The sequence below is a fragment of the Dermochelys coriacea genome, chromosome 4, assembly GCF_009764565.3.
Source record: "Dermochelys coriacea isolate rDerCor1 chromosome 4, rDerCor1.pri.v4, whole genome shotgun sequence".
In the NCBI taxonomy this organism is placed as follows: Eukaryota; Metazoa; Chordata; order Testudines; family Dermochelyidae; genus Dermochelys; species Dermochelys coriacea.
The window spans coordinates 2,771,625-2,795,276 of NC_050071.1; the positions used below are offsets into that span (position 1 = coordinate 2,771,625).

Genomic DNA, 23,652 nt, shown 5'->3' on the forward strand with positions numbered 1-23,652 from the left:
GCCGGTGCAGCTGACCCCCGGCCCTGGGGCTAGCTGCACCAGCCGGGGCTCGTGCTGCCCTGGAGCAGCAGCATCCGCCGGCGCCCCCATGAGCACCTAAGTTTTAGTTGGGGTGTATCGGACAAGTCACGGACAGGTCCGGGCAGTGACTTTTTGTTTATTGCTATGACCCCTTGGAGACTTTTACTAAAAATACCCCTGACTACATGGCAGCCTTAAACATTGCCCAGCGGCCCCTGCGGCTGGCTCAGAGACTCCTCTCCTCCCATTGGCTCTGCCGCCGGAGGGGCGGTGTCGGGACGGGGGCGGAGCGAGGATTGGCCGGACTCCGCCCATATTCCGCGCTGTGGGCCGGACCGCCGCCGGGTGCGCGAGCAAGTCAACCGCTCAACAATCACTAGCCAATGAGAGGGCGCGGCTTGCAGGCGCGTGCGCAGTAACGCGGGCTGTCGCCGCGGGATGCGCCCTGGAAGCGTCATGGCGGCCCGCGGGCGGGTCCTGCTCGTATCCCTGCTGCTGCTGAGCGGCCCGGGGCTTGTGCGGGGCTGGGACCAGCCGGGTAAGGGCTCGACCCCACCCCGCGGGGGGCGCGGGAGCCGGGCTGCGCGGGTCTCTCCTGGGCCTGGGCGGGTGGCCGGGTCCGCCCGCCCCCTTCGCGGCGCCCCGAGGGGGTGGGAGCCCTCTGTGCCCACGCGCAGCGCACCTGCGGGCCGAGCCACCGCACGAGCCCTTGTTCACGCGGGAGAGCAGAGGGCACGCGGGGTTGGCAGCGCTGCGCTAACGCTGCCTCCCAGCCCGCCGCGGAGCCGGCAGAAGCAGGTGCTCAGTACAGGGACAAAGTGGCCACACCTAATGCATCCGATGAAGGGAGCTGTAGCTCACGAAAGCTTATGCTCTAATAAATTTGTTAGTCTCTAAGGTGCCACAAGTACTCCTTTTCTTTTTGCGTCTCCTCCTGGCATGCTCCCGCACGATCAGGTCGCTTTTCCAAGCCCCCTCAAATTCCCAGCTCTTTGTACCCGTCCGCAAGCAGGTGATGTCATTGCCAGGTACTGACCTCAGCTAAAAACACTGGGACACTGTCACCCTTAGTTCTAGTCTCAATCCAGGTGAATTTTACAACCTCCTTTCTCCCCAAGGCCTTTCCTCCCCTCCTTCCTCTTGATCAACAGACTTTCCGTTCCACCTGGGTTCACGTGGGCTTCACTTTTAAGATAACACTGGTGGGGTGGGAAGGTTTATGTTTGCTCCTTTTAAGACAGGTTTCAGAGTGATTGCCCTGTTAGTCTGTATCAGCGAAAACAACAAGGAATCCTTGTGGCACCTTAGAGAAATTAAACAACACGTTTATTTGGGCATAAGCTTTTGTGGGCTAAAACCCACTTCAGCAGGTGCTTGGAGTGGAACATACAGTAGGGAGCTATAAATACATAGCATATGAAAAGATGGGAGTTGCCTTTCCAAGTGAGGGGTCAGTGCTAATGAGCCAATTCAATTATGGTGGAAGTGGGCTATTCTCAGCAGTTGACAAGAAGGGGTGGAAATAGCTTTTGTAGTGCTAATGAGGCCAATGTAAACAAGGTGGCCCGTTTCAAACAGTTGAAAAGAAGGTGTGAATATCAGCAGGGGGAAATTTAGTTTTTGTAGCGACCCATCCACTCCCAGTCTTTGTTCAGGCCTAATTTGATGGTGTCCAGTTTGCAAATTAATTCCAGTTCTGCAAGTTTCTTGTTTTTGAAGGTTTTTTTTGTTGAAGAATGGCCACTCTTAAGTCTGTTATTGAGTGTCCAGGGAGACTGAAGTGTTCTCCTACTGGTTTTTGAATGATATAATTCCTGATGTCAGATCTGTGTCCATATATTCTTTTGCATAGAGACTGTCCAGCCAATGTACATGGCAGAGGGGCATTGCTGGCACATGATAGCATATATCATATTGGCAGATGTATAGGTGAATGAGCCCCTGATGATGTGGCTGATGTGGTTTAAAACCATCTCCAGTCACCTCTATTGGTCACAGGCCTTTTTATAAACTTCCCCTCACCCAGTGATTCTCAACCTATGGCCCACAGGCCGCTTGCAGCCCGATCAGCACAGAACCTTGGCCCATCTGACAGCCTCAAGGCCATACAGGTAGTATTGGATGTGCCCCCATAACATATTGTGGCCCACAATGGTAAATAGGTTGAGAATCACTGCCCTAATCTCATTAGACAGAATACTGGGCTAGATGGACCACTGGACTGACCCAGTATGGCTGTTCTTGTGTATGCATTATTTAGGGTCCATCTTCAAGTCTCTAAGAGGATTTTATTGTTTTGTTTGATTTCATTTTTTGTCCCCTTGAAAAATTATGATTGTGAGCGTTTGCTTGTTTGACCTGCATGGTTCATGTATTGTGGTAAATTTCTAGAAGGTGTAAGATACTTGATGATCCTCATTAGTAGGTGATAGTATGCTTAGTCATCATGATACAGCAAGCATTTAATTTTTGTGTCATTTGGGGATTCTTGACTTGGGGATTGTTCCTGTAGAGTTAGTATGTATAAATTGAAGAGAACTAGGCTGAAATTAAACTGTGTTTTACTCATCTTTCTTTCTTGACGTCTTCAGTTTATATATTGCTGTCTTGAATTTGATGGACTGGAACGTGGATTGACTAAAGTCATAAGTTTTTCCTTCACTTCCATTTTGTACTAATTTCAGGTTCAGTCATGAGTGCCAGTCAAAAGCTTTTTATGGAGTCTATGAAGCAGACTATTTTTTTCTTTTTTTTTTTTTTTAACAAATTTGTTCATGAGCATCTATATGGTAAATACACAATCCGGGATTTGCTTTTCACAGAGAAACTATTGCGTTGTAACCAAAGGTTCTTGCATAAGCCTGTAAGTTTTTGGTGAGGTGCCAGCTGGACTGTGACATACACAGAAACATCTCTTTGAAAGGAGTAGAACAGAGCTGGGTTCTATTAGCAGGGTCTGTCAGTGTCATAGACTTTCAGCTACAATCATATTGTTGCTGGGAGTCTCAAGTGGTTTTTAAAGTGCTCCCTGTTCTTAAAGCACCTTGGCAGGCTGCTTGTGTTAAATTTGTTCGTCTCTAAGGTGCCACAAGTACTCCTTTTCTTTTTTGCTTGTGTTAACTGTCACATTTTACTCTTCTGAAACAAATTCTTCATTCATGCTAGTTCTGTTAATTTGTGTACTTCCTTTTCAGGGAGGGCTTTGTTGCGGGAGATCCAAGCTCTCACTCTTTACAGAGATGGATATACTACTTCTCGGCGGACATCTCCAATTCCCCAGTTACAATGTACTGGAGGCACAGCTGGATGTGCATACGTCCCCGCGGTTGTTCAGTGTCATAACAAAGGATGGGATGGCTTTGACATACAGGTAGCTTCACTTCAAAGTGCTTGTAATTGAAATGCTAAATATTAAGTAAGAATCTCTTTGCACAGACTGAATGAAATTTTCAGCAACTATAAACTAAAAAGAATCACAAGAACATTTCTAAATTATAGTGCAGAATATTCCTTTAATGACTGAGTCTGAGACCCCCGTTTTAAACACTTTACCTTAAGGCCAGTGCCAGTCCTCAAATCATCCCAGCGGCTAATAATGTCACAGAAAAGAAAACATTTATATTAGTTTTATTATTTCTACAAAATTCAAAATAAAAAACATCATACAACTTTATAGAATTCTTCACCTGCCAGAGAGTTTTTAGTGTTTGCCAGACACCTGGCAGCGCTTCAGTTCTGTCAGTTTGTTGATATTTGGCCTCAGTGACTGAAACCTTCAGGATTACAGCAAGGTGTGCATCAGATAGTTGTTTGGTATCTTGCCTTGTTTATATTCATGGGGGGAGAAGGGGGGAGTGACAGTGCCTCTATGGCTGACTCTGCCCGGTGACTAGTGATGGTATCTCCATCTCTCTCCCCCAGCCAGTGGGAGCTGCAGCGGGCAGCACCTGCAGTAGACAGAGCCAGCTGCATGGGTCTCTCCTCCGCAGCCACAGTGGGGAGGTTCTTGGGCTGCAGACAGCCCGTGGGCCGGGACTTTGAGACCCCTGGTTTAAAAGCATAGTTTTAAAGGGACATTATCTGTTAGTCTACACCCCAAACTTAAATTTTGTTTAAAAGAACACTGTCCAGTCAAATTTGAGCCAAATGTTAGATTTCTTAACATACGCTTCCTAAAATCAAAGACCAATACAAAAGTCTCCATATTACCCATCTCTTTCTTTAGTGTAAAAATAAGATCTTGTCTACATGAGAAAGTTGCAGCAGTTTAACTTAATTATTTTTAAATTGAATTAGTTAAAATAGTGCAAGACTATTTATGGACACCCTTATTTTGGCTTTGCTAAAACAATTTGCCAATCAATTTATGCTAAACCTGAAACAAGGCATTCTGTAACCAAACACAGAGGTTTGTACCATCTTAGCTAAACTGATTTTTAAAACCAATTTAAGTTAAACTGCTGCAACTTTCACTTGTAGACAAGTTCTGACTTTCAGATCTTTCAAGCAAAAATGTGGTTTAAATTTTAATATTTTATCCAATTTTTGAAAGTTTGGGTAATAGCAAAATAGGTTTCTGCGGGGAAAAAAAGCTGAAATGGAAGTCTTGGCCATAGAAACACTGAAAGATCTTGGTATTACTTTGTAAATTCAGTCAAATGTGGATTTACAATTGCATGTGTCATTCTGAATTGTTTCTTCAGGAATTAACTATTTAAATCTTGCTAAAGCTATATGTGCCCTATGGCTAAGGCCATTTTTTTTGTTTGATGAGATAGGCACTTCTTTAGGAGTTGCACTTATGATTTTCTTTAGAGAATGCTTTCATTACATCATTGTTTCTGATCCCGCAATTTAATCTATGTGGGCAAACTTCTGTCTCACTGATGTCAATGGAGCTCCACCTGGATACAACAGTCTGTTGACATGGATCAGGTTGCAGGATTGGAGCCTTGATTAGTATTTCATTGTAACTACCACCCAGCTTTCTTGTGGGGGATACTTATTTAAAACATTTTAAAGGCTATTGCTTTTTTTATTACATGATACTCTGCAGTATTCTGTAAAGATGATTGCTTAGAAAAACCTGATATGTGAACTACTGAAACTTGGTCTTTTAAAGTTACAATTGCTTTACTTTTTGGATGTTCAGTTTCTCTAAGTTAAAGGTTCATGAATCTTGATAGTTAACTTAAAATACAAATGTCCAGAAGCTCTCTTAATTACTGTTTTTGAATGATTTGATAATTATTGCTATATTTCACTACATATATAGGAAGTAATCAAAAGACTGCTCTCACCAACCAGCAAATGGTTACTACTTTGAATTTTGTTCACTAATTTCAGTGGGAGTGTAAGGCAGACTTGGACAACTCCTATCGCTTTGGGAGAATCGAAGTGAGCTGTGAAGGCTATGATTATCCAGAGGACCCTTACATCTTAAGGGGATCTTGTGGTTTGCAGTACGGGTTAGAGTTAACCGAGGAAGGCCAAAGAAAAGCGAACAACTTTGGTGGAAGCTTTAGCTCCAGCTATTACCAGTCAAGTAAAGTGAATTCTCAGGATTCCTCTGACTCTGCTGCTGGAGTGCTTGTCGTAATAGCCCTTCTGCTCCTTGCTTACGGGTGTCACAAGCTATTCCTCCGTAATCGGCTGCCTCAACAGGATTTCTCTAATGGTGACGGATACTCTGGGACATCTTGGCAGAACAGTCAGACACCACCTCCTCCCGGTTTTAAACCCAGCTTCACAGGTGGGTTTTAAGCCTGTTGTAGCATTAGAAATAAAAAGCAATGGGGTATTGCTCTGGCTGCAGCAAATGTGGGTGGAAATATTTTAAAAAACAAAAAAAAAATCTTCATGCATTGCTGAGTGTGAATGTCCGTTATGGGGCCCCAAAAACAACAAGGAGTCCAGTAGCAGTTTAAAGACTAACAGATTTATTTGACACCAGTTATGGGGCCCACAGTCATGAGTTCCTTATTAAAGTTGCAACTAGCTTTCTACTCTTTCTCTCTTTGGAGGAGACTTTCAAAGGCACAAATGAGTGTTAGGTGCCAACTCCCACTGACCCTCAAAGAGAATTGAATGCCTGGCTGCCCTTTGTCTTTGAAACTCTCCCATTATTTTTAACAAACTTAACTTTTTTCAAAGCAGTCCTTTTAGTATGAAACTTCATATTTATTTGGTCAGAGTGGGGGGGGGGTGGGACACAACTTGAAAAGAATCAAACATTTTGAGTAAAATTATTTTTTACGTGGGATGCCATTGTGCTAGGTGGTGTTTAAATACAGAAAAAAGATAGTCCAGTGCTCCAAAGTTTATAAACTTAAATATAAGGAAAGAGACACCAGATAGACTCACAGGGGCGCACAAGGAAACAATGCGATAACATTGGACAACATGATAGGCAGTGGTCTCAGCACATCAGCAGCCCAGCCATTGTCAAGTTTTTTGAGGGCTTCATGGCAAAGGAGGGTTTTGAGGAGGGAGTTGAAGGTGGATAATGAGGTACGGTAGAACTCAAGAGTTACAAACACCAGAATTATGAACTGACCAGTCAACCACACACCTCATTTGGAACCGGAAGTAGCAGAGACCTAAAAAAAAAAAAAAGGCAAATACAGTAGAGTGTTAAATGTAAACTACTTTAAAAAAAAAAAAGGGGGGGGGTGGAGAAGAAGCATTGTTTTTCTGCATAGTAAAATTTCAAAGCTGTATTAAGTCAATGTTCAGTGGTAAACTTTTGAAAGAACAGCCATAACATTTTGTTCAGAGTTACAAACAACCTCCATTTCTGAGGTGTTCATAATTCAGAGGTTTCACTGTAGTTGTGCAGATGTTTACAGGGAGTGCCTCTCAAGTGTGTGGAGAAAGCAAGACAGTGCTTGTTTGAAAATCTAAGTAGTGGGCAACGAAGGCTGGCATCATTGGCTAATCGGAAGTGGGAGTCAACCTTTCAATACTGAATGAGAAGTAGGGTAAGGATAAATCAAGTGGAACCTTGAAAATTTAATGCTGTGAAATAGTGTGGTGGTGAGCGCTTTTATAGGTATGTTAATGGAACTTGTGCTCTTAAATTCCGTAAGAGCTTTTGAAAAATCTGTTCCCATTTGCTGATTCTGGAATTTCTAAACCATGTGTCAATGGCGTGTGCCCATTAGTAACTCTGGTGAGTTCCTACTGCACACCAATGGCTATTGTTATCATTATTATGTATTTGTATTGTGAAGCACCTACAAAATCCAGCTGTGACCAGGACCTTACTGTGCTAGGTGTTGTCAAGCACAGAGCAAAGTGTCATTTTCTTCTTCCATCCTATTCCTTATCATCCAAGTTTAGCCAAGGTCCCTGTCCTTGCCAGGGCCAACAGATTTCAGACATGTTAGGAAATTTTCCCTGTTGTAAAAAATTTTCTTTAACTCTTATCTCAAATACTTTATTGATTTTTTTTTTTTTTCCCCCCCCTCTCAGACTACTGTCATAACATGCCTGTGAAATTTCTGGCAGATTGGTTTAGATTGGAGTTCAGGGGGAGTTTAGACTGCCTTCTCTGATCACTTCCCTTTTTTTGTTTTGTTTTTTTTAGTGATTATGAATATGTTTATCTCTGGATTTAGAGTGCAGTTCTACTCTAAAATGTGACTGTAAATGACATTGTGAAATTCCACATTGCCTCTGATTCCAGGTTATAAGGCTTCTGCTAACAATTAAAAATATGCCTTTTTCTAACTGATAATTCTGCATGTTCAACCAGAGATTTAAGTCAAGCTGGGTTTCCCCTGACTCATGCATCACCAATAGTGAAGACTTTGCATCTGATCTTGGTTAACAGTTCTGTTAACATGCACTTGAGACAGAACTACCAGGAGGAAAAAATATGGTGGTGGTGTTTAGTCATTAGATTGAGCACATACTACTCAAAGTACTCAGTACTCAAAATGGCAGCAAAAATCTTTTGAGTAAGAAGACCTGGGAGGCAGTGTGGTCTAATGTATAAGGTACCGAGCAAGGTTTTGTTCCCAGCTTTGCCACTGACCTGCTGTATGATCTGAACAAGTTGCTCACCCTTGTTTCACCTTCCATACTTTATCTGTCTTGCATGTGTAGAGTATAAGTTCTTTGGAGCAGGGACTGTCTCTTAATGGTTCTTGTGCAATGTCTAGTAACAGAGACCCTGATCTGGATGGACGGCACTAAGCATTACTGTAATACAATTATTAAACAGGTGCCATTTTTTAATGTAATCACTTTCCAGAGCAGAACCGCTCCCTGAAGCTCTTCAAATGGGGATTGATCCATTGAAGGATTAAAGTCCATTGAAGTCAGGAGTCAGTCTCACAGTTAGTTCTTTGTTAAAATAATTCTTTTATTTGACTCTAAGGATGGCATGATGGTAAATTGCCATTGACTCAAAGTTGATTGGGTTTTTTTTTTGTTTTGTTTTTCATTTGCAATTTGAATTAAGGAGCTGGTGGTTTTGGTGGCGGTTTCAGTTCTGAGGCCAATTCAGGACCAGGGTTTTGGACTGGACTCGGAACAGGAGGCCTACTAGGATACTTGGCTGGTAGTCAAAGGTAAGCACTATGCTCGCTCTCTCATTCCCTTTTCCCCGTAGTCTTTCCTCCTTGTGGTGTACGCTTTACTTAGCTATAAAATATTCACATTGCTTCTTGTTTTGAGCTTGCAGGATCCTGCATCATCCAAGCTGCAAAATCCTGCCACAATAGCAGTTCCCAGTTGGAAGCTGAAGCTTCAGCAGATGGGGCATTTTAAAAGAGTTCTTTGAGACTGGTTTTGTTTCAGTTAACCACCTACCACGGTAGCTTGTTTCAATGAACTGCAAATTAAAAAAATTATATAAACAAGTTGTGTGGAATATCTCCAATGTCATAGCTAAGAGCATTAAGAATAGAAGTAATTGTAAATTAGTAGGGCTGTTGATTGATTGCCGTTAACTCATGCGATTAACTAAAAAAAATGTATTGCAGTTTTTAATTGCACTGTTTAAACAATAGAATATCAATTGAAATGTATTAAATATTTGTTGATGGTTTTTTCTACATTTTCAAATGATTTTATTTCAATTACAGCACAGAATACAAACCGTAGAGTGCTCAGTTTATATTATTTTTTTATTAAATAGTCGCACTGTAAAATAATAGTATTTTTCAATTCACTTCAGAAGTACTGTAATGTGATCTCTTTACCGAGAGGGTGCAACTTTAAAAAAAATAAATAAATAAAAAATCTACATTTGTTTTTGGTTACATAACTGCACTCAAAACAATATAAAACTTGAGAGGCTATAAGTCCACTCAGTCCCACTTCTTGTTCAACCCAATCACTCAGACAAACAAGTTTGTTTACATTTACAGGAGATAATGCTGCCCACTTATTTACAATGTCACCTGAAAGTGGGAACAGGCATTCACATGGCACTTTTGTAGCTGGCATTGCAAGGTATTTACGTGCCAGATATGCTAAATATGCGTATGCCCCTTCATGCTTCGACCACCATTCCAGAGGACATGCTTCTATGCTGATACACTCATTAAAATATAATGCATTAATTAAATTTATGACTGAACTCCTTGGGGCAGAATTGTCTCTCTCCGGCTCGTTTAATCATAGAATCATATAATATCAGGGTTGGAAGGGACCTCAGGTGGTCATCTAGTCCAACCCCCTGCTCAAAACATGCATCAGTCCGCACTGCTTTGGATAGTTATCAAGCAAAACCCATCATCAGCATGGACGCATGTCCCCTGGAATGGATCGTAAAAGCATGAAGGGACATGAATCTTTAATGCATCTGGCACATAAATATCTTGAGACACCAGCTACAACAGTGCCTTGCGAATGCCTGTTCTCACTTTCAGGAGACATTGTAAACAGGGAGCAGGAGCATTATCTCCTGAAAATGTAAACAAACTTGTTTGTCTGAGCGATTGGCTAAACAAGAAATAGGACTGAGTGGACGTATAGGCGCTGAAGTTTTACATTGTTTTATTTTGAATGCAGGTGTTTTTGTACCAAATTCTACATTGTAAGTTCAACTTTCACGATAAAGGGATTGCACTACAGTACTTGTATTAGGTGAATTGAAAAATACTATTTCTTTTAGTTTTTACAGCGCAAATATTTGTAATAAAAAATAAAGTATTCTGCGTTATAACTGAAATCAATATATTTGAAAATGTAAAAAAATCCAAAATATTTAAATAAATAGTATTCTATTACTGTTTAACAGCGCAATTAATTGCCTGATTAAGCACAATTTTTTAATCACATGACAGCCCTATAAATTAGCCTTTATTCTTAATTTTATCACCCCTAAAGTCACTTTGGGCTGGTTCCTGCTCTGCTGTGACATCCAGGATGCACCATTCTGAGACTTTATGGGGAGCCAAATTCCAAGGGGCTCCAGTATATGGACTAGTCTCCCCACCTCATATCCCATGAATAGAAATCCAAGTGGCATGATTCTACAAAGGACTTTTACTTTAATATTACTTTGTACAAAGTAACAGGCAAAAATCTGTTTTACAATAATAAAGTAATTTAAATAGCTGAGCTCTCATCTGCCATTCACATTTGAAATGTTTGTTTAAAAATCAAAACATTTTGTAAACTCTTCCAAACAGCCTAGTAGGAGTAGCAACAGTTGCCATTTTAGTGGGATTTTATAGGGACTCTGGGACTCTGCAGAGCTCAAACTGATCTTACACAGGAGTGTTTTGTTTAGTGACTGGGCTACCTACAGATATGCCAACTCACCATTTATTGGAATGTAGTAATATACGGGGCTGTGTGTATTTACCTGCTCTTTAAGGAACAAAAGTTGGGATACTAACTGATTAAAAACTTCATGACTCTTAATACGAAACATGCTGGAATGCACTGAAGTTTCAATCTACTTTGAAAAGTGATTGGGAGGGAGCTAGAGGAGACAAACTGGCAGCTATGCAGAAAAAACAGTTTGGGAGCAGAGACCAATTCTGATGTACAAGGAGCAATAGAATCCAGCTGACACTCTTAGCTCTGAAGGGCTAATAGAAGTAAAAGCAGCAAAGCTAGCAGATATGACTGAATACACACAGGGTGCAGATTTCTTCAGCAGGAAGAAACAAACATTTACAGGTTTCAGAGTAGCAGCCGTGTTAGTCTGTATTCGCAAAAAGAAAAGGAGTACTTGTGGCACCTTAGAGACTAACAAATTTATTAGAGCATAAGCTTTCGTGAGCTACAGCTCACTTCATCGGATGCATTTGGTGGAAAAAAAAACTCCTCTTCAGAGGAGAGTGGCTTGTTGAAGTAACTGAAGTCACCCCTTTAGGGCTCCTAGGATGTTTCAAATATCTGTTTGCTTTTTTAAAAAAGCTTTAAACTGGTCTAAACACCAGGAAATTTGTATATAGAAAAGATGTGCTTTTTGACTTTATTTGGAGCTCTTGGGTGCTCAGAATGCTGGAAATTTGAGTCACTTATTTAGTGGCCTAAATATAGCTTTATTCCATTAAAAACTCTTCTTTCCCCATGTTCTGACAAGAATAAGAAGAAATTGTGATCCAAACTTAGTGAAGGAGTAGACTTTGGATTTTCAAAAAGTCGGAATCTCCTGTCTCTAGAAGTTGAGAATAAACTGAAGTGAGATGAGTCAAAGATCATGAATTTTACTCGGTCTCTCTCTTCACACCTGTATTGCAGTTGCTCATATCTTCTCTAGTAAAATGTCCCTAGAGATACTTTAAAGTGTTGTTGTTATTATTATTATTTTACATTACATAAATGTAATAGAAGAACAAAGGAATTGCCAGACTGGATCAAAAATCTAGTCCAGTTTCTGACAATACTCAGCATCAGATTCATAGGAAGGTGCAAGAAACCTCCTAATCCCTAGGAATTGGATACTGGTTAAATCCTGAAACATGAGGTTTAATATCTCTTCCAAAATTTGTTAGCATTAAGTATGATAGCTCTGAAAAAGCTTGTTGTTCACATATATGTCCAATTCCTCTTTGCATCTTGCTAAGTTTTAGGCCTAAAAATAAGTAAAATGTGCGCAATTGTATTTTTTTACTCATATCTGCCTTTTTAAAAAAGATGCTTTGCTTTGGATGCTAATACCTTCTTAAATATTTACCTTTTTAAAAAAAAAAAATTCTTAAATCCATGTTTCTTTTGTCAGGGCACAACCACGTTCCTCATATTTTCCATATGCCAATCCATATGCTGGTCCCACTGCTGCTCCTCCTCCAGGCGGAAATTCAAGTGGCTTTACAGGGCCTCATACCTCAGGGACAAGAACTGCTTCTGGTAAGGCAAAAACTGTTTTATCTTCCTGTGGCTCCTCAAGAGATTTTGGGGCTGATCCAAGCACATTGAAATGAATGATCAGACTACCATGGATTTTAGTGGGCTTTGGATTTGCTCCTCCTGGGCAAAATAAAACCTAACGTATTGCTGAGGAGATGTTCTCCATAAAGTTCCTTGAATGTATGTGAACTTCCTACTGTACATAGCTTCTTTCCCAAAGTATTATTAATTAAATAACACAACCGAAATGCCAAATTAGAGACACAAGGTGGGAGAGGTAATATCTTTTCCTGGGACTGACACATCTACAGCTAAACTGCATGCATGAAGTACCAAATGACCTTCAAAGACTGCCATCTCCAGCTCTTTAATGACCATGTTCAGGAATTCAAACTTTGTGCATAGGATCATAGAAATGCTGGGCTGGAAGGGACCTCAAGAGGTCACCTAGTCCATCCCGCCCGCACTGAGGCAAGATTAGTATTCCCACCATCTCTGACAGGTATTTATCCAACCTGTTCTTATAAACCTCCAATGACTGGGATCCTACAACCTCCCTTGGAAGCCTATTTCAGTGCTTAACTATCCTTGTAGTCAGAAAGTTTTTCTTAATATCTAACCTGAATCTACCTTGCTGCAAACCAAACTAAATATTTCTTGGTGGACATGGAGAACAATTAATCCCCATCATCCTTATAACAATCTATTACATATATGAAGACTGTTATTGTGTCCCCCCTCAGCCTTCTCTAGACTACAGTAGTTGACTTGATTAAATGTAATACATTTCACATAAAAATACTGCCATTAGAAGACCATAAGGATTTGATTGCACCACTGTGCAATCCTTGTTCTGCCCCTTGTGCATCTGCATTGTGGTGTAGTCTTTAATCACATGAACGTATATTAATTTTTTTTCTCAGGACCTCGCCCTCAGTCATTGGAAGTTGCTGAGTGAATGAAACTGCTGAACTATATTTTTATCCTTAGTATTCAGTGTGATTCCCTTCCTTATTCACAATACCTCATTAAACCTCCATATTGTATGAGGTAAGGGTCCACAGGTCTGTCTGGCCTGGATTAGGGCACAGAGATTTTTCCTTTCTAGTGCCCCATCTACCCTACAATTTCAGTAGTCAGAAGAGCTTGTTACAACACTATTGCAGTTTGTAGTATAGACAGAACCTTGTAAATATCTCTTAACCAGACTAAAACTTCAGACTATGGAACAAAGTTATGATTCCATCTTTGCTAGAAATTGGAGCCAAATTTAAACCAGGTCTCCCTTAACTCCTTTCTCATGTAAATAGGTTTTGTCAATCCAGATCATCACCTTTTTTCTTCTTTGTTTCCATGGAGGTAGTAGAGCTGTTCTAAGCACAACGAGTTTCTTTTTCTCTTGCTCCTGCTTGAGTAGTGGCAACTTATGGCAAGTGTCACAGCTGTGTTCTAAGATATTGCTCAATGATTAATATGGGCCAAGGGTTCATTTATTGATAAACATTTATATTATGGTAGCACTCAAAGACTGCCATCAGGATTGAGGCCCCATTGTACTTAGGCTCTCACAGCATTCAAAAAAATTCCTGGTCTGGAGAGTTTGCAATCTAAATGACAGATGTGGCACTTCCCTGTAGGCCTTCAGTGAACATCATGTTACCGGCACTGGGCCCATCCTTAATAGTCTGCAGCCTTCATTAGTCTATGTTAGGGATTTCTCCTTTCTTCTATTAGTGTGGATTATTCATGTGTGTTTTGGTAAACTCTTTTGTCAGAAATCGGACAATCCAAGTTGTCACCTAGAAATCTTTCCCAGGCCAGCTCAGTGTCATGCTCTGTCACACTAATCCTGTGACTACCCTTAACAAGACTCAGTTATCAGTGTGTACAAGTGTAAAGGAGAGGGAAACCAAATGGAAAGCTGATGGCTGAGCTGAAGCTGTTAATGTTTTTGTAATCATAAAATCATAGAATATCAGGGTTGGAAGGGACCTCAGGAGGTCATCTAGTCCAGCGCCCTGTCAAAGCAGGACCAATCCCCAACTAAATCATCCCAGCCAGGGCTTTCTCAAGCCTGACCTTAAAAACCTCGAAGGAAGGAGATTCCACCATCTCCGTAGGTAACCCATTCCAGTGCTTCACCACCCTCCTAGTGAAAAAGTTTTTCCTAATATCCAAACTAAACCTCCCTCACTGCAACTTGAGACCACTGCTCCTTGTTCTGTCATCTGTCACCACTGAGAACAGTCTAGCTCCATCCTCTTTGGAACCACTTTCAGGTAGTTGAAAGCAGCTATCAAATCCCACCCCATTCTTCTCTTCTGCAGCCCTCCGCCTCTCCTCATAAGTCATGTGCTCCAGCCCCCTAATCATTTTTGTTGCCCTCCACTGGACTCTTTCCAATTTTTCCACATCCTTCTTATAGTGTGGGGCCCAAAACTGAATACAGTACTTCAGATGAGGCTTCACCAGTGCCGAATAGAGGGGAATGATCACATCCTCAATCTGCTGGCAATGCTCCTACTTATACAGCCCAAAATGCCGTTAGCCTTCTTGGCAACAAGGGCACACTGTTGACTCGTATCCAGCTTCTCGTCCACTGTAACTCGTAGGTCCTTTTTTGCAAAACTGCTGCCTAACTGTTCGGTCCCTAGTCTGTAGCAGTGCAAAGGATTCTTCCATCCTAAGTGCAGGACTCTGCACTTCTCCTTGTTGAACCTCATCATATTTTTTTTGGCCCAATCCTCTAATTTGTCTAGGTCCCTCTGTTTCCTATTCCTACCCTCCAGTGTATCTACCACTCCTCCCAGTTTAGTGTCATCTGCAAACTTGCTGAGGCTGCAATCCATGCCATTCTCCAGATCATCAGTCCTGGGATGCTGAACTGAATGCCATCACTGGCAGAATCATTCTCCTTCAAATCCTTTGTGATGTAAAGGAAATGGGGGTAGTGAAGGCAGCCTAGGGTCTACAATACCCTAAATAGCCAGTGGTTTGCAGATCTTTAGAAAGAAGCGGGGCCATCGCTCCTCGCACAGCAAGCAATTCTCTCCCACACGCACATGCATCAGCATGGGAACGGCCACCCGGAACAGACAATAATTCACCCAGACCAGTATTCTGTGCATCCCAAGCACTAATGGCCACCATCAGAGGGAGGCTAAAAACCCTGTAATATACATAGTTATGTGATTGTGATATACTATGAAGTAAAGTTTCCTGTTCAACTTATGCCCTGAAAGAGAAAAATGGATAGCTCTTGTATTTTTGTCCTTGTAAGTCCAATTCAGAAGGCTCTCTGTATTCATATAAACATCTAATCCCTTTCTTTCGTGTACCAAGCTATTTGCCTCAGTAACATGCACCAATGAGTTCCATGGATTCATCGTCTGTTGATTAAACGAACCACCAACTACCCTATATCTCACAAATCCAATGGCTAACACCGAATGCTCAAAGCCATATGAAAAAGTGGAGTTCTCAGCTTGCCAATGCCAGAGTCAGATATAGCCCTGACAGTTTCTGAGATACCCGGGATTAAAACAGTCCCTGGCCCCAGATGTCACAATGCTATTTTGTAACTGCTCCAGGACTTAAAATAGCACATCCTGGCCCTCGTATGAGAATAACTGTCTGTCTCTGGAGATCTATAACTGGCATTTCATTTCAGTGGCCACTGTGAAGGCTGAAGGCATCCATGAAGTATGGGTAATATCATATATACGGTCTAGCATATATTTTAGGTGGATGCCTGACAGCATTTGGACAACTTGTAGTCAGCTCATCCCTAGTTTCTCTGCTTACCTGCCAAAGGTTACATTAGACTTGGTACCTTTCCAAATGAGACTGGAAACGCATCCAGAGTCTGATGCAGGGGTTGCTGTGAAGAGAAGGTGTATGTGTATGTATGTGCATGTGTATTTGTTATACATATCTCACACTCCCACCCATGGAAAGGAGCAGGAACATGGCAGAACATCTTTTTGGTAAGTTTCTACTGAAGACAGGCCTGAGTCACACAGCTCAGACCTGGATCTGAGCCTGCCCAGTGTCCAGCGGGTGTTTGGATGGGAGCTAGTCTCTATTCCTTAGTCTACCTGCTAAGTCAAGGAAAACCGATCACGGGTTTAGTAATTTTTAACTTGTTCAAATAGTTTGTGTTGCATGGGGTCCGTATGTATTACTGCCACGGGCTACGCCTACCCTGCCCTGCAGTTAGAGCTACAAGCACACACTGGCAAGCTGCTCTGTAACTCTACCATGTGGCTGCCATGGGGCATGAACCAAAAGATACCCGGTTCCCACCAGTGAAGTCCCCTTTGACCAAATAAGTTAATGTGAGCTAGGTACCTTCCAGCTCACGCCCGCGGCATCCACACAGGGGACTTACAGTGCAGCATGCCAGTGCAATCTGCAATTCACACCCCCACAGCACGCCATGTGGGGCCACAGAGACATGCCCTTAGATCTCATGATTGTCTTTTTTCCTTTGCAGGCTTTGGAGGCACAAAAAGGAGATGATGATCTTAGTTCCCTGGCACGGTTGCAATTAAATACACTCTTCCTCCCTGCATTTTAGTGCCGCCTTTTTAAAATATGGAGCTTCAGTTTTAAAAACTATTGAAATCCCTCTTCATAGAACATATGGGCTGGGTGTTGAGTTAAACTCTAAGCTGTGGAGATATTTCTATTTTAATAGCATGTTCCTTGGATTTAGATGTTGTAGATGTTGTGCTTTGGATATCCATTTTGAAAAGAAAATGGCGATACTGCTCTTGGTGGTGGTAACAGGTGTGGGTTGGTTTTTTTTTATGTGTTCAGACTAAAGTCTATATGACTGTGTGGGAGAGGAATGAATGAATAAATATATGCAATGACTTTTTCATAGTCCTAACAGAGGGGTTGGATACTACCATCTTGTTTAGAGATTTAGCAGGTATCAAAACATATTCTATTGTCCTATAATAAAAACACAAAGGGATATTTTTCCAATCTTTAGTATTTTAGTGATCTGGCAATGGTACCTGTTCCAGTCTTCCAAAATAACTAGCTTAACCATGCCCCTGGGAGCCAGTTCTTTTCAACCAGGGTTTCTCAGTCTTTGTGCTTCAGCATTTGCAAGCTAGTGTTAGACAATTCCATGGGATGCTAGCAAACTTGGTGGTAATCACTCCAGCTCAGCTTCTCAGAAGATGTTATTGAAATCAGAGGAAGAGAAAGGAGCCTAAATACCTTTGAGGATCTGGACCTCAGTGCATAATGGAGCCTGGTGTGTAAGGAATTGTTCACCTCAGTGCTGTTTTCTGAAGATCCATTTGGGCTCTCTTTCACTTAAAGAATTGATGTATGTTACAGTAACAGTGAATTCAGTTAATCGTATATGCAGGCATTGTCCATAATTGTAGGAGTGCAAAAAAAAAAAAGTGTTCTGATGTTCAGGACTCTTTCTGCCTTTGTCCTACATGTAATGGGGATCTTGGCATCAACATTGAGGCCTGAAGGTTGCATTCTTGAACGCTTACTTGCTTTATGATTCATCCTTGAAATGACATTACTTATGTGCATTATTAGGAATTTTGTTTTTTAAATATATATCCACTGGTTCATGTAACACTGGGTGTCTTAGCCTAGATAAGGAGCTACTGGCCATTGCCTTTTAATTTCAAATATTGTCAGAACAGATTAATGTGGTCTTAAATGCTTAGGGCCACAGCTGTCTTGTCTATATTAGGGCTCCAGATGTTTCAACCATGGTTGTTAGCTATGGTGGAAAGTTCTTTGCAGAAAAATCCTTGGTGCAGACAAAGCTTATGCCTCGGCCACCATCCTTTCTTTAGGGAGAACTGGCCAGGATTCAGTTGGTTGGGAGTGATCACTATAATTTGACAAAGAGCATTGCTGCCCCTATTCAAAAACTAAAATGTCTTCCTCCAAAGCCCAGCAGACCTTGAGACTGAGCCCAGAACGTGAATCCAGGTCTCCTAGGATATGTCTACATTGCAGCTTGGAGGCATGATTCATAGCGCAAGTACCTACTTGATTGAGCCAAGTTAGTGAGAGATCTAGCACACTAAAAATAGCAGTGTGGATGTTACAGCGCAGGTGGTAGCTCAGGATCGGACCCAGGGGTCAGGTGGGCTTGGACTAGAGCAACAGCCAATGCTCTAATAGCCACATTGATATTTTTTAGTGCACCAGCTTGAGTGCTAAAATCACACCTTCAAGCTGCAGTTTAGACATACCCCTACAGGGATGCGTCTGAACCGGTTTTGCAGATTTTGTTTTTAAAAATGTTGTAACCTTTTTCTGTAGCATGGACTCTGTGGCCTTTCGGCATCGCTTTCTGATGCTATTTTGGAACCACCAATGATGGGCCCTGTGGGAGCTTCCCCTAGCCTCCTCACATCATGGGTTGGATCTGGGAAAGGGAAGAGGAGCTGCTTTAAAAAGCAAAGAAATAGGATCCTCTAAGGACCCCTGGAGGAATGAAGAGAATAGTATGACACTGAGGCCAGATATACACTAGAAACTCTTGATGGTATAGTAATGGCAGTTCGAATGGTAATTTTTTTTGTGACATTTCTATACCAGCTAAAGCCCTAGTATAGACCTGGCCTCAGGGCTAGTAGGTGCAAAAAGAAAAATATAACCACAACTATTATTAAGCACAAATGCAATTGTTTAAGACTATTTTTGCCTGAGTTTGGGGCTTGTTTCATGCAAGAAGACTAAATTTATAAGAATCCTGTTGACCAAGAAACTATTCAGAATGTGAAACTGACACTAAAAGATAGAACATTACTACAAATTTGGGACTTCTTCACCATCTGAGAGATCTGGATCTGCTTTCTGCTGGACTAGTGGGGACCAAGACTACTGCAGGAACATCGCATTCAGGCCTTGGCTTGCTCATTACTGATCCTGACAGCCAAAGAAGGAACACTGTTTTAAAAAAAAAAAAAAAAACCAAAAAAACCCAAAACCACACCTCTTAACTGTCTATGTGTGAGACACTCACCTGTATACAGCCAGAAAGACATAACTGATCTGGGAGAGTGGGCAGGTACAGGTATGGTAGTTTTGCTGTTTAGAGCTGCCCGAGGACCACATGGTTGCTGGGGGAGAGGAATTGAGCAGGTTCATTTTCTCTCTGTCTAGAGAACAGAATAAATTTTAAAATAGGGAGAGAATTAGTCTTACTGTTGGCTTGCTAGAATGCCTGTGTAACTATCTTAGCTCTTAGGTAGTGTGAGGAGTAGTAAATGGTAGCAAGGGTTGATAGCTTTTTTTTTTTTTGGTGGGGCTTTTGGTTTTGTTGGCCAAGTAGAGTGAACTAGCTTATTTTTACTTAGCCTTCTTGATATTTTTTTTCTGTGTATCATGCCATTTAATTTGTAATTATTCTCATTAAAATGTAATGTATAATTTAGCTCTTTTAGCACTTTGTTTCCTTGCTATGCAAGATAAATATCCATTATCATAGAACTGTCTGGATGGAGTTTGAATTCTGTGCTTGGTTTAGAAATACATTAATTTTGTATATAACATGCTTCAGATAATGCTCTGATTTGTATTTTGAATATTTCTTGTGTATTTGTTCTGATGTGTAACCTTGATGTTTCTACAGCCCTACCAACCTATCCATTGACTATTTTTATTAAATCAACAAAGGGGTAGGGCAAAAGCAAACAATTAATGGGGGGAGGTACTGTTTCAAAACCAGTAAGTACACTGTATCTAAAGCCTAGATCAGTGGTTCTCAAACAGTTTTTTTCGTGGACCACTTGAAAATCACTGAGGGTCTTGGCGGACTACTTAATGATCTTTCCAAATGTTGTTTGTACCGTTAGCTAACTACTGTAAAGCACTTTGGATAAAAGCACTATATAAAAAAACTTAACTTTTTTTGTTCTACAAATAAAAGGACACAACTCGTATTTTAATATCAGTAGTCTTACCTTTCTAATGCGATGCATGTGCCCTCTCTTCCCTGCAATGGCAGCCCCCAAGCTGGGGCTGGGAAGGCAGGGGATCTCCCACACTGCAGCAGTCCCCGAGCTGGGGCTTGGAAGAAGCGGGGGGGTCTCTCCCCCACCACAGAGCTGAGGCTGGGAAGGAGGGCCATCTCTCCCTGGGAGCCGCAGCCCTGGAGTTGGGGAAAGTTGCCTCTTTCTCTGGCCACTGGAGCCTGCACGTCCCAAATTCTCCCCATCCCCTCTTCTCACTCCACTGCCACCTCCCACCTACCCCCTTGTGACGGGTTGGGTCACAGAAATAACTCAGCAAGACAGGAGTGGAGGGGCACCTGTTTTGGCAGGAGGGGGTTCTTAGTGGTATCCTAGCCCATCAAGTGACAGTCTCAAGGGGAGACCAATGGAAATAGATGCGCAATTTTCCCAGGAAAAGACTGTCATGGAAGCAGCCAGACAAAGGGCTGCACACCAACAAACCCTGAACTTAAAAGACCAAGAAATTGAAGCCCAGGGACGAGCACAAATTGAGACCAAGAAGCATGAACTGGCTCTAATGGAGTGGAAGAGATGCAGAGACCTGTATCCTGGAGGTGGAGGTTGGGGTCCTGGTGACTGCTGTGGTGGGAACAAACCCCAAGGATGCTGTAGCTGGAAGTAAGCCCAACCTGAGTGAAAGGGGGGGATTTTGATGGTCAGTGAAGGGTCTGTCCGTAGCTGTGAGCCCACAGCTGGATCCTGGTCACCTTCCCTTTTGGGGGAGACAGGAGTTTCTGCCCTAGAGGGGAGCCCAAAGAGGAATTTTAGGTATACAGCCTCTGCCATGGATAGTGTCCTGTCTCTAGCAGTAAGTTCAGGAGGAGCGTGAGATTTACCTGCATTTAGTTTCCTACTATATTAGGCTTAGACTTTTGTGTTTTTATTTTATTTTGCTTGGTAACTTATTTTGTTCTGTCTGTTGTTGGAACCACTTAAATCCTACTTTTTTATACTTAATAAAATCACTTTTTGCTTATTAATTGCTCCCCCAGGAATTACTTACTTACTCTGGGTCAAACAGCTGTGCATATCTCTTTATCAGTGTTATAGAGGCAAACAATTTATGAGTTTACCCTGTGTTAGCTTTATACAGAATAAAACAGATTTATTTGGGGTTTGGAGCCCATTGGGAACTGGGTGTCTGGGTGCCTGAGACAGGAGCACTTAAGCTGTTTTCAGTTAAGTCTGCACCTTGTGGGGGATGTGGTTCAGAGCTGGGTCTGTGTTTCTAGCAGGATAGCATCTCTGGCTCAACAAAACAGGGCACTGAAGTCCTAAGCTGCCAGGGAAAACTGGCTCAGAGGTAGTCTCAGCACATCAGGTAGCAGGCCCAAGGGGTTTACTGTGACCCAACCCACCACACCCCTATTCCCCCCCAAGGCCACTACCTCACCTTACATGTGCATCTTCTCCAAGGTCCAGGCACCTAATTAGTGGAGCCACACCTGCGTGGCTCACCTAATTAGTGGGTGGCTCTTCATTCTCTTGTGTGTGGCTGCCCAAGCGTGCACCTTAAAGGGAACTATCTGTGGACCACCTGAATGAAGCTCGTGGACCACTGGTGGTCTGCAAACCACAGTTTGAGAACCTCTGGCCTAGATGACTCATCTCATTGCCATGTTGTTTACATGGCAATGATGCTATTTTACAGAGCACCTGTGATACCACTGTGCCTCTGGAGTGACTGTAGTACCTCATCACAGGCTTCCCAATCAGCATTATTAGCCTGCACATCCAGCTGCAACACTGGTGTATGCCATATTTTGTTTTAAAGGGGGAAATTACTAGTGCATATGAGAGGATTTATTTTTGTCAGTCTTGCAGACAAAATCTAGCAAAACAAGCTAATTCCAACATAAGAACGGACATACTGGGTCAGCCCATAAGTGCATCTAGCCCAGTATCTTGTCTTCCAACAGTGGCCACTGCAAGGTACCCTAGAGGAAATGAACAGAACAGGTAATCAAGTGATCCATTCCCTGTCGCCAATTACTAGCTTCTGGTAACCAGAGGCTAGGGACACCATCTCTGCCCATCCTGCTAATAGCCATTGATGGACCTATCCTCCAATGAATTTATCTAGTTTTTTTGAACCTTGTTATAGTTTTGACCTTCACAACATCCTCTGGCAAAGAGTTCCACACATTAACTCTGCTTTGTGTGAAGAAATTCTTTTTGTTTGTTTTAAATCTGCTGCCTATTAATTTCATTGGGTGACCCCTAGTTCTTGTGTTATCAGGAGTAAATAATACATCCTTATTTACTTTCTCCACACCCGTCATGATTTTATAGACCTCGATCATATCCTACGTATGTCGTCTTTTCCAAGCTGAAAAGTCCCAATCTTATTAATCTCTCCTAAAATGGAAGCTGTTCCATACCCCTAATAATTTTGGTTGCTCTTTTCTGAACTTTTTCCAATTCCAATATCTTTTTTGAAATGGGGCAACCATATCTGCACACAGTATTGAAGATGTAGGCATACCATTGATTATTTATATAGAGGCAATATATTTTCTATCTTCATATCTATCTCTTTCTTAATGATTCCCAACATTCGGTTTGCTTTTTTGACTGCCACTGCATATTGAGTGGATGTTTTCAGAGAACTATTCACAATGACTCCAAGATCTCTTTCTTGAGTGGTAACTGCTAATTTCGACCCCCTCATTTTATATTTATAGTTGGGATTATGCTTTTCAATGTACATTGAATTGTCTCAGTAGGGGGGCGGTTAAGCACCTATGGGCATGTCTACGCTACAAAATTAGGTCGATTTTATAGAAGTCAATCTTTAGTAACCGATTTTATACAGTCAATCATGTATGTCCCCACTAAGCACATTAAGTCGGCTGAGTGAATCTTCAATACCGTTGCTAGCATTGACTCATGGAGTAGTGCACTGTGGGTAGCTATTCCATGGTCCCCGCTGCCCATTGGAATTCTGGGTTAAGCTCCCAATGCCTGATGGGGCAAAAACATTGTCATGGGTGGTTTTGGGTACATGTTGTCAGTCTCCTCTCCCCACCCTCCCTGAAAGCAACGGCAGACAATCATTTTGTGCCTTTTTTCCTGGGTTAGCCATGCAGATGCTATAGCACGGCAAGCATGGAGCCCACTCAGCTGCACACCGCTTTTGTGAGCATTGTGAACACCTTGTGCATTATCCTGCAGTCATCGGTGCTGACTCGGGGCTGGATCACCCACTGGGAAAAATTAGTGGGTGCTCTGCACCCACCAGTAGCCAACCTCCCCTCCCTGCCTCACCTCCTCCCAGCACATCGCGTCTCCACTCCGCCCTCCC

At 42.1% G+C, this 23,652-nt stretch overlaps 1 protein-coding gene across 2 annotated transcripts; it reads left to right on the forward strand.

Moving 5' to 3' along the window:
- The first annotated feature begins 310 nt into the window (after window positions 1-310).
- Window positions 311-19,287, forward strand: SARAF (store-operated calcium entry associated regulatory factor). Of its 2 annotated transcripts, XM_043513843.1 has the most exons (7): window positions 414-559; window positions 3,216-3,391; window positions 5,368-5,773; window positions 8,489-8,597; window positions 12,212-12,339; window positions 16,835-16,897; window positions 16,929-19,287. In XM_043513843.1, the coding sequence occupies exons 1-6, from the start codon at window positions 460-462 to the stop codon at window positions 16,858-16,860; spliced, it is 945 nt and encodes a 314-aa protein (XP_043369778.1). In that variant the 5' UTR covers window positions 414-459; the 3' UTR covers window positions 16,861-16,897; window positions 16,929-19,287. The 2 variants fall into 2 exon arrangements, with proteins under 2 accessions (XP_038255940.1, XP_043369778.1); XM_038400012.2 differs by having other exon boundaries at window positions 311-559; window positions 16,835-19,287.
- Window positions 19,288-23,652: the final 4,365 nt, after the last annotated feature.

Bases quoted from the DNA above. Each gene is read 5' to 3' on its own strand.
- SARAF (XM_038400012.2), top strand. From the start codon at position 460: ATGCGCCCTGGAAGCGTCATGGCGGCCCGCGGGCGGGTCCTGCTCGTA. The intron at 5,774-8,488 runs GTGGGTTTTAAG...ATTTGAATTAAG, and splicing joins TTTTAAACCCAGCTTCACAG to GAGCTGGTGGTTTTGGTGGC. The intron at 8,598-12,211 runs GTAAGCACTATG...TTCTTTTGTCAG, and splicing joins TACTTGGCTGGTAGTCAAAG to GGCACAACCACGTTCCTCAT.